At 40.7% G+C, this 11,059-nt stretch overlaps 1 protein-coding gene across 1 annotated transcript; it reads left to right on the top strand.

Annotated features, from left to right (window-relative positions):
• The first annotated feature begins 3,604 nt into the window (after positions 1 to 3,604).
• On the top strand, positions 3,605 to 7,741 carry LOC101996606 (cathepsin 7-like). The gene is made up of 7 exons (XM_013349164.1): positions 3,605 to 3,730; positions 4,166 to 4,288; positions 4,372 to 4,518; positions 5,069 to 5,297; positions 5,752 to 5,910; positions 6,512 to 6,629; positions 7,642 to 7,741. The coding sequence occupies exons 1-7, from the start codon at positions 3,605 to 3,607 to the stop codon at positions 7,739 to 7,741; spliced, it is 1,002 nt and encodes a 333-aa protein (XP_013204618.1).
• The last annotated feature ends 3,318 nt before the right edge of the window (positions 7,742 to 11,059 follow it).

The following is an 11,059-nucleotide window of genomic DNA, read 5'->3' as shown; positions in this document are numbered from 1 at the left end:
TCAGACACTGTCTCAATGAAGAAATTAAAATGTAATTATAAATAAAACTCAATCCAGGTGTTTTATGGTGATCAGAGAAGGGACAGTTAAAGTGTTTTACACTGGGAGATCCATGTGCATACACACCTGCCATGGGGTGTCATCTAGGGATGTACATCCCTGCTGTGAGGACCTGGAAGTCAATGCAATGAAGCACTGTTAGAAATGATTTTCCTGTTATATATCTTATTTTTAATATGGGACTTAGAGAGAAATACTAGTGAGGTTCCCAATCTTGTTCTAAACTGTTTACACATGTACTTCCTCTCATTTCTACAACTACCATTCATAGGGCTCCCCATGTGGCAGGGGAGGTCAGCACTAACCTGAGGGCTTTGTTCAGAAGATCTTGGGTAGATTTAAGTATTACATTTTTCCTAGCAAGATCTCAGAACGTGACCTCGTATGAAAATCTGAACACAGATGATGAGTTGTCATCTATGATCACACTTATTCATGGAAGCATCCACTGTAGATGAGAATGAAGGGTGCTTGCAGACAAAAAGTGATCCTACCTACCTTTCTAATGTGGGGCTATAATGTCAAGTTATGTCATTTTAGAGCAACTTAGGAAGGACAGGCTAGCTTTAGATCTTTCCACCTTATTCCTGGACCACACATAATTCTTGTGGACATTTGAGAGGATCCCTAGGTCTTAAGAAGAACATGGTCCTGATTTGACAAAGGTGGTCACTCACTTGATGCTATATTGGATAGCAGAAGTCCAAGGGAACTGCTGCCTAAGAGGGACTTAGCTTATGATATTCACTACATCATTACTAGAAAAAATTATTAAGGACCCTGGATACAGGTAAGGTTGACTCAGTGGGGAAAAGTGGGTCATTCAACATATGGGTCTTGTCAACATAAGTCCTCTTAACAGAGTTTATAGCCAAGGAGAAGGGTGGGGCTTTGAAAATAAGAGAAAATATTGTAACAAACAATCAGAATTGAAGTACGGTGGCTAGACAGATGTTCAGTATACAGACCAGCAATAACTAATCCTGATTAGATTTGAAGTGTGATCAGACAGCAATAATGAGTTCTGATGTACAGACTTTTCAGGATTCTGGGCTAAAATGAGATAATACAAGGACATGCAGACATTATCTGCAGAAACTCAGAGCTCTGAATGGGGCAGTCAAGTTTTATTTAGCAAGAAATGAATAATTAGGTATCTCAAAGACATGTGGCCCCAATACTGAATTACTCTGTATGATGTAAATATTTCCCACTGCTTGTTTTACATTTAGAAATTCATTTGTTGAGTTTGGATTTTGTGCAAATTTGGCAGTGTAGGATGCAACATAGAAAGGTGTCAGATATTTCTTCGATGATTCAAGGAAGCAAAGAAAGTTACAATGAATGGATAAACAGAATGTGGTGTCTCCATGTGATAGGAAAAGTCACATAACCTGGGTGAAGAGGAGATTTTTTTTTTTAACAGTAGCTACCAGACACTAAGTTTGTTCTTAATCATCTCCTTTTCAATACTGGGACAGTGGAAATTATTTCCAGTATGGCTTTGGCAAGGAAAAACACTCCACCTTTGGTAGCAGAAAAATTCCTAGACAGAGAAATTGAAGTGAAGAGTAATGAGGTTGAAGACAGGGATTAAAGGAATACTGCTTCAAGAATCCACATTTTCCTGAAAGCAGATAAAATCTTCCTGGAGTTCTACTTGGTGATGTTTGCACAACAATGATGGTGTCCCTAAGGCTATTGAGATTTATATCTAAGACTGTAAATGTTGACATTTCAGGTGATGCATGTGTTACTGAATGAATTGACAGGTTTCGGGGTGCTTGGTAACGGGTTTCTAACTTAACCTCAAGCAGAGAAGTGTCAGACAGTGTCGTGAGACCATGCACACTAGGGCCTTCATTTCCCTCCTTGCTTTCGTCTTAAGCAACTCTTCCTGTATGGAGTCAGCCCTCCAACATTGGGCTTCTTCTGAGACATACCAGCTTTTCTCTGAGACACTGAAAAGAAAGCCTGCCAAAGTTAGTCTTCTCATAGGATCCCAATGTAGCTACAAGAGTAGAATATGCTGACAGCATGCTTCATGGCAGCAGCCAAATCCTCTTATTCTAACTAAGTGCTAAGACAAAGTTCTACCTAGTTTTCCTTGGGAATTCCTTGTTCCCATTCTGAGCTGCTGTTGAGAGACAACATGCCAGGCTATTGCATGATCCAAGGTGTGAAAAGTGGTTCCCTAACTTCTTGTGTGAATGTCTGCAAGTTCAAGTTCACACATTCTGTCTAGGTAGTCCACACCCACTCCCCTGGGATAGGTAAGATCTGATCTCAGTAGGAGCCTGGAGGCCCAATCTAGTCACATGATAGTCAATCAATAGGAAGGGAAGGATTGATAGAGAGGGCGGACTCACCAGAGATGTGGGATTTAAAGGCAGGCTGAGGTGTTGCTGGACCAGGTTCTGACACCTCAGCAACCTCAGAAGAGCTTCTAGAGTGGACTGAAGGAACAGAGGTCATCACAGGTGAGGCCTTGCTTCTGCCACGGTAGACTGGGAATTGACCCTGGAGGAGAGCCTTGAGAGACTCCACGGAAAATCAGGCAGATCCCCAGAAATGAGAATATCTTCTCAACCTCAACAGCTGTGAGGTGTTGAGGAAGCAGATGGTGTAGAAGTCAGAGGGTAAACCTGGGTTCTCCTAGGTCCAGGTTTGTATAGGTTGCAACTCAGTGCAAGTCTGGTCCTGGCCAGAGAGAGTGACAGCTGATATCATGCACACCAGGGCCATGCTCATCTCATCCTGAGCCTACAGAGATCGTTGTATTACACATCAGCCCTGGACAAATTGTTCTTTTTCTGATTGACATGTACAGAATGAGTAGCAGGTGGCATGTCACTTGCCAGTTCTCCTAGGGAATGTTGCTTAAGAGACCCAGCAAGGCCTGAACCTAGTTAGTGTTGTCTAACTCCCCATCATCATGGTTTCTCTAGCTTCCATTGGCTTTTCTGTTTGGGATTTTCCTCATTGATGCAATGAGTGTATTTCAAAGTCCCAATGGTCTGATAGAGTACTAGAAACTTTGATTTTTCCCCATATTTTCTAAGCAGGACAATCTAGAATATTTCCACTCAAGAGAGAATGTTTCAAACAGCCATATGCTGCTCAGTATTAAAGGTTCTCATGCAGTGTGATTTCAAGTTCTGGGGAAATTTGTACTTAGGATAAGATGCCATGTAAGAGAAGATTTTTACCATTACAAATCCTATGTTCACTTTATCCAAGCTCCTAGATATGTGACTTTTGAATTTGATGGCCATGCTCATCTTTCTGATCATGTCAATTTGCAGTACACGGCAGTTTCCAGGAATTTCTAGAATTTTTCTCACAGTTTCTGTAATTTTATGTAAAAACTAAATGCTGTCCATGGCATCCCTAGGTAAACTCATATTTAACCATTTCCAAAATCTTTGAGTCAGTATTTGGGAGAGTAGTTGGAATAATTTTATCTGGCACAGATGGCTTAATTTCTCAAGAGTGTTGGCGTGTTCTCCTCTTCATTTTTCTTCTCTCTACAGGTGTTTGAGACATGATTGTTGCTGTCTTCTTAACCATCCTGTACTTGGGACTGGCTTCAGCTGCTCCAACACCAGATTACAGTTTGGATGCTGAGTGGGAGGAGTGGAAGAGGAGCTTTGAGAAAACATACAGCCAAGTAGGTCACATGGACACAGTATGTCACATGGACACAGTAGGTCACATGGACACGGTAGGTCACAAGGACACAGTAGGTCACATGGATACAGTAGGTCACATGGACACGGTAGGTCACAAGGACACGGTAGGTCACATGGACACAGTAGGTCACATGGACACCCGAAGCAGTGTCTTTGTAGAGCACGTTCATTGCTGTTGGGGGTCCATGGATATAACAGAGACCATAGATGCCATCCCTCTTGAGGTATCAATGTAACAGAAGATGAGCACAAGGTGGCCACTGTCTCTGCTCATTGGGTGTCGAGAGTGGCTTGCTTTAGGGTCTTGAGATTTCTCTCTACAAGGTCTATGCATATGCAGCAGCCAGTCCCTGTGGTCAGGTAGTACAGGGGTGTAATTAGAAATGAATGCCATTCATTCTGTTTATTTCCAGGAGGAAGAAAGACATCGGAGAGCAATATGGGAAGACAATGTCAAGATGATCAAACTGCTCAGTGAGGAGAATGGCCTGGGGATGAACAACGTCACCGTAGAGATGAATGAATTTGGTGACATGGTGAGTGTGACTCAAACTGTCCCGCACTTGTTCTTTTCCTCTTCTGTTGTTTAAATTGAGTCTTTATGTGCTGTTCCCTGAAGACTGGTGAAGAGATGAGGGAAATGATGAAGGGGAGTTCAGTTCTGACTCTAAAGAAAGGGAAACACATCCAGAAACTAGGAGATACCAACATCCCCAAAACTTTGGATTGGAGAACACAAGGCTATGTCGCCCCCGTGCGGAGACAGGTATGATATCACATGACTGTCTTTTACTGGGGATGCAACAAGCTATTCCATGCATGTATTTGACTGGTATGACATGCTATTAACAAAACTTGTTTTCATATCTTGAATACCACAGGTACTGTCCTTAGGATTCTGTTGCTAGTAACAAATGTTTTTTGGTTGTCCCCCAAAATGAGGAATCCCTAATTCATGTCTTAGCAATTATGGGGCCTATCCAGGTGTAGAATGTATATCTAGCATTTCCACACACTAGTTATTTATTCTTTAACCTCCTTCTAGTGGTCCCACTATATCTCTCTCCAGACTTAGGTTCTTCCATTAATGCCATTCATCACACCTGGCAAGAAGTATATCAAGACTTTATGTGCATCCGTGTGTGTTTGTGTGGTCACCCACTGGGGCATAAGACACCTCTCCATGGAGACTGACTCTTCTCACCTAGGCATCTATCAAATGCTAATAGTTCATTTTTGATAAGGACTCAACTGCTTGAGTTTTTGCTGGCTATTAGTATTTGTTTGTGGATGATAATATTATCTTTCCTACTCAGGGAAATTGTGGTGCTTGTTGGGCTTTTGCTGTGGCTGCTGCCATAGAAGGACAACTGTTCAAGAAAACAGGAAAACTGACCCCATTGAGTGTCCAGAACCTAATTGACTGCTCTAGATCTTTTGGTACTACTGGCTGTAAAGGAGGCAGGATCTATAATGCCTTCCAATATGTAAAGAACAATGGAGGTCTGGAGGCTGAGGCAACCTACCCATATGAAGCAAAGGTAAGTGGACTTACTGGGTTGTCATTTCAGTTAGGCTGGTGCAAGGGGGAAAAGGCAAAAATAATCCATTGCCTTCACAGTTCTCATTGAATGTAGACTCTCTCTGCACAGCACCAATGTTGACCTTACAGTATCCACCATGGCACAGTTGCCTGATTTCATGGTTCCATGTAGGTGTTCCTGCTTCTGTACACATGGAGAATGTGCAAAACATTCCACATATAATACAGATTTCTGCACCATGAAAATATGTTATAGATGGAGGTGTCATTGAAGACATGGGAGTTGATTTTCAGTTCCAATTATCCTAGTAACATTTCCCTTCCTGGAATGATTTATGATAGTGCAGATGTGGGGTTGGTCCTCTGCAAAGTGCCAAGGGTTATGGTTCTGGCTTTTGCTCTCCAGAAGGTAGAGGAAGTAACCAAATCTTTTAACTGTTCACCTTTTAAAGGAAGGACGCTGCAGGTACCGTGCTGAACGTTCTGTTGTCAAGGTTGCCCGCTTTTACGTTGTCCCAAGTAATGAAGAAGCCCTACTGAATGCTTTAGTAACTCATGGGCCCATTGCTGTTGGAATTGATGCTGGACATGAATCTTTTAAAAAATATACGGGAGGTAAGTATGTGTTTTTCTAGATATTAGTGAAGAATGCTTGTGACCCTTTGGGATGTGCCAAGTTGATATCTTAACAATGTACAAAATTTGATGTGAGTGTTAGGGCTTATAAATTTTACACTTGTTAGTGCAGTAATCACATGTACTGTTTCTACATGACAAGACGTATCTATGCATGTGTGTACTTCATTATTTATCATATTGTTTAGCTTTGTTTACTCTACTTTTCTCTACTTGGTGTATATTAATATATACATCTGTTGCCTTTCTAAAACTGCATTCTAAAGAATGCCTTCAATGAAAAGGTCTATGTTCAGTTATGATTTCTTGGAATGTGATTCTATTAGCAAAAACCAAAGATATGAAAGAGTAATTTTATGTTAATAAGGGGAAGGAAGTGCTTTTCAACAAAGTTATGCTCATTTTATTTTGTTTTAGGATTTTGATGAGAATTTATAATCAGGATTTCTGTCAAGAATGGTTTCTATTTTTATTGGAATTTCTGTCATTACTATCCAATTAGAATATGTCACACTTATTGTTGTTGACCATGGTCATATCAGGTTCCTGGTGCCTTTTACTCCACTAATTTTCTTTTTAGGTATGTACCATGAGCCAAACTGCAGACGTGATTCTCCTACACATTCGGTGCTGTTGGTTGGCTTTGGCTATGAAGGCAGAGAGTCAGAGGGCAAGAAATACTGGCTGATACAGAACAGGTATAAATAGCTCCCACTGTTTGTATTTTAGGTTTCAAATGGAACTTTCTGCTTGTAGTGATAGTTTAGATAGAAGTCATAGAAAGCATTGTCACAATTAAGTTGGAAAAGGAACATTTTTCCCTTTTAGTGCTCAAATGTATGTGTTGTGTGTGTATGTGTGTTTATGTGTGTGAATTTGTTTGTGTGTTTGTATGTGTGCATGTGTATTTGTATATAGGTCTGATATTGACATTAATTGTCTTTCTAACTTGTCCTCCTTATGTATTGAGGAGTTGAGTATCACTGATCCTAGAGTTTTCTGGTTTTGGTAGTGTGCTCATTCAGTTTGTTCTAGTTACATCCGGCTTCTGTAATTACATGTTGGCTGCAGAACCATCCTAGTTTTAAAAAGCGATTTTCATTTGTTGTGAGTGTGTGTCTGTGTGAGTGAGTGCTACGTGAGAACAGATGCTCATGCAGACCAGACAAAGACACCACATTCCTTACAGCTTCAGTTACAGGGGTGTGTGAATGAGTTCACACGGGGGCTCTGCTGGTGGGAACTTTTGTCCTGTGGAGGAACTCCAAGTGCTCCTAGGCACTGAGATTGTCTTCACCCTCATTTAAGTTTCCAGAGGAACTTGGACTCAAACCCCAAACCTTACCCTTGCATGATCTGGCTTTATTGTCTGATCCCTATCTTCTGGAGCACTAACATATAATATATGAATGAAAACAGAGTTCAGATTCTGTCATTGCTTTCCTTGGCAATCAATATAACCTTGGTGTCATTGATTTTCTATTTATCATTGGTTATTTCTGAACAACCTGTGGGTAGAAGATGCCCTAATTTTCCCTGCTGTGACTTTTACTGTCCTCTGTGAGATAACTCTTGGTACTCTGGAATTGACGCTGCCTTTTCTGATTCTTTCTATTTCATTGGCCTCTAGCTCAGTGTTCATAAGTGGAGTTATTGTACTAATCCACTCTGCCATATCTTTTCTACTAAATGGAAAACTCAATTTTTCAGCCATGGTGAAAGTTGGGGAGAGAAAGGCTACATGAAGGTTCCCAGAGACCAGAACAACTACTGTGGAATTGCTTCCTATGCCATGTACCCTGTATTGTGAGCTGCCTGGTGATAAGAAGGAGGGAAGATATTAGGACAAGACATACAGAAGAACCCACCGTCTTCAAAGCGTCCAGCCTCAGCTGTGTGCAGAAGACACTGCAGTCATTGAGAAGCCAGGGTAGGATGTGAAATCTAGGATGTTTGCTCTAGTAAGACATGGCTGCTGCTGTCGCTGCTGCGCCGCACTGATTCGTGTCGTGGATTCCTGTCATGGCTTGATTTTAACATTTTCACTGTACTAAATGGCGTCTTTAAAAATAAAAGTTAAATTCAATTATAGTGTCTACTTTTTCTTTTTTGTGAGGTGGCTTTTGTATGTTCAAACATGACATTTGTCATGAAGCCAAAATTAAATGTGGTGCTGGTGTTCTAGAAGGAAGAGTGGGTGACTTCTCTGATGGATGACCTTCAGTCACTGGCTGCAGTCTGCATGCAGAGTTCTATTTATATACTAGCAACCCTGCTCTGAAGGACTATATGACAACTTCTGGATTTGATATTTTTTAGTTGACATGAATTCACCCAGTTCCAATTTTTTACCACTCTGTAGAAGGTGATGTTACTGTGTCCCCAATGCATTGTGCTGGGCTCCGACTCTTCCTTTCCAGCAACCCAATCCTGTACTAGCTTCCCTGAGTCATAGAAATCAAGGTGACCATGTCTGCAAGTACAGGTATTACCTTCCAGAATGTTCAGTGCTACAATGTGCTGAGTGCTGACAGCTATTTCAATATAGGCTTTTGCTGTCACGGTCTTATTCTCCTATGGTCCGTAGCTGATAATCCTTAAGCTTACCTACCTAATGCATTCAACTTTGCCATACACATGTATGTTCAAAACATAACATATATATGCCACTCTATATGTGTTCCTTTGGTATACACTATTTAGTACTTTCTGTGGGCTCAAGCATGTAGTGCAGGTATTAGAATGTTTTCTCAGGTCATAATAAATCATAGTTAGATTTCTTTTCATTTGCAATCCTAGAGAGGCTAAATAAGAAGGTGAATCCAAAGACAAACATATAGGCATCCCCCTGAATATTAACCTTCATCAGGCGATGAAAGGAGACAGAGACCCAAATTGGAGCACCGGACAGAAATCTCAAGGTCTTTTCAGTTTCTTAATGCTTGACTTCAGAGACTGGCTATTGGGTCTTAGTAACCTTACCTGCATGGGCATCATGGAGAGATAAATCAGGGCACAGTCTTCTGTAATCTAGATGAATTAGTCAATCGGCTCATCTAGAATCCTCTTTATCATGTGGGTTAATTGTTAGCAGGTTGTGAAGGTTTCACCAGCACAATATCTTACAATGACACAAGTGATATTGAAGACTATGTTGGGACAAGAAGGTCAGAGAGCAATAAGGACGGCCCATCCAATGAGGAAAGTAAACTGGGCTTAAACTGGGTGTCTCATTCATGGAGACTCATCTGACTCAGGAGGTATTGACCTACTCTTTTGCACACTCAAGAATTCCATATAAACTTTAAACAAAAAACCATTATACACACATATACATATATTATACATACACATACACACATACTCACACAACCTGGTACAGACCTCTGTGTGGCCCTATGCTTGCTGCTTTGTCTCTGTGAATTCATATAAGCTTAGCTCATGTTGATTTTGTGAGTCTCATTTCATTGCTGTCCTCCAATATCTCTGATTCTTACACTCTTTCTGCCAATTCTTCTAGTGGGTTTCCTCAGCTCTGATGGGGAAGGTTTTTGGATGAGTGGTCCAAGGTCTCTCACTCTCTGTGTAATTTTCTCTGTGGATCTCTGTATTTGATCCCATCTGATATAGGAAGGAGCTTCTCTGATGATGGCTAAACAAGGCACTGATGGATGAGCATAGCAGAAAATCATTAGAAGTCATTTTATGTGTTTTTTTATTTGTTTGTTTTGTTTTTAGACTAGTGGTATTTGGTTTTACTTTCTGTAGATGGAGACTGATTGTTCATTCCCAACCACCCAGACCTGAAATAATCACACAGAAACTGTATTAATTATAATATTGTTTGGCCAATAACTCTAGTATATTTCTAGATAGCTCTTACATCTTGAATTAACCCATTTCTATGCATCTATGTGTCACCACTAGGCTATGCCTTACTGGAACTGGCATGTTACTCCTTCAGCAGCTATGTAGCATCTCCTTGACTCTGTCTACTCTCTCCCTACATTCAGATTAGTTTTCCAGCCTCGCTCTATTCTGCCCTGTCATAGACCCAAGCAACTTATTTATTCATTAACCAATAAAGCAACACATAGAAGAGGGGCTTCTCACATCAACTTTCTATCTCGTGAAATCTTTGTCACTCAAGCAGTATTAATTATCGCTTCCATCTTGTGGAGTGGGCCTTAATTAAGTCAAATAAGATATTGGTTGGTCACTCCCACAAACTTTGTGCTATCATCGACCTAGCAAATCTTTGGCAATGTGGCTTGCTGTCATTTTGTGGAGAGCAATCTATTGTCTCATTAACAGCCTTTGTTGTCTGGAATTTCCAAGGGACCCCTTAGTTCAACAACTAGATGTAACCCAGTCTATATACTGGAAGCTTCATTTGGTGGGAAGAGATAGATATTTGTCTCATTATTTGACAGTTTCATTTAGATCATCTTTATCTTTGGAAGTTTCTGCTGTATTAGGTTTCCATACTATCCCTCATATGCCCCTTTGTCTTAGCGTCTCTCTCCTTACCTGATTCCTCAATTCCCATGTCTCTTCCTCCTCTGTACTTGTTCCACCGATTGCAGCTGCTTCCCATCCATCCATCTTCCTTCTTCCTAACAAGATGCGTTTGTATCTTCTAGTCTCTTACCCTATATGCCTTCTGTGGTTCTCAGATTGGAATTTGGTTATCATTGATTTAGCAGCTGGCATCAATATATAAGAGAACATATACCATATTTTTATTTCTTTGTTGTATGGGATGCTTCACTCAGGATGACTTTTTTTCTAGTCCTATCCATTTGCCTGCAAATTTTATGATGCCATTTTTAATGGCCCTTGTACAAATGCACTATATTTCATTATCCATTCTTCTGTTAGAGGGCATTTAGGTTGTTTCCAATTCCTGGCCATTATAAATAGAGCAGCAATGAACATGGTTGAGAAAATGTATCTGTGGTAGGATTGAGTGTCCTTTGGGTATATATACCAAATGTGGTATAGCTGGATCTTGGGGTAGATTAATTCATATCTTCTGAGGAACTGTCATACTGATTTCCACAGTGGTTGTACAAGTTTTCACTCTTACCAGTAATGGGTGAGTGCTCCATTACTCCACATCCTTGCC

Source organism: Microtus ochrogaster, chromosome 16 (genome assembly GCF_000317375.1).
Source record: "Microtus ochrogaster isolate Prairie Vole_2 chromosome 16, MicOch1.0, whole genome shotgun sequence".
NCBI lineage: Eukaryota > Metazoa > Chordata > Mammalia > Rodentia > Cricetidae > Microtus > Microtus ochrogaster.
This window is presented reverse-complemented; position numbering and strand designations above follow the sequence as displayed.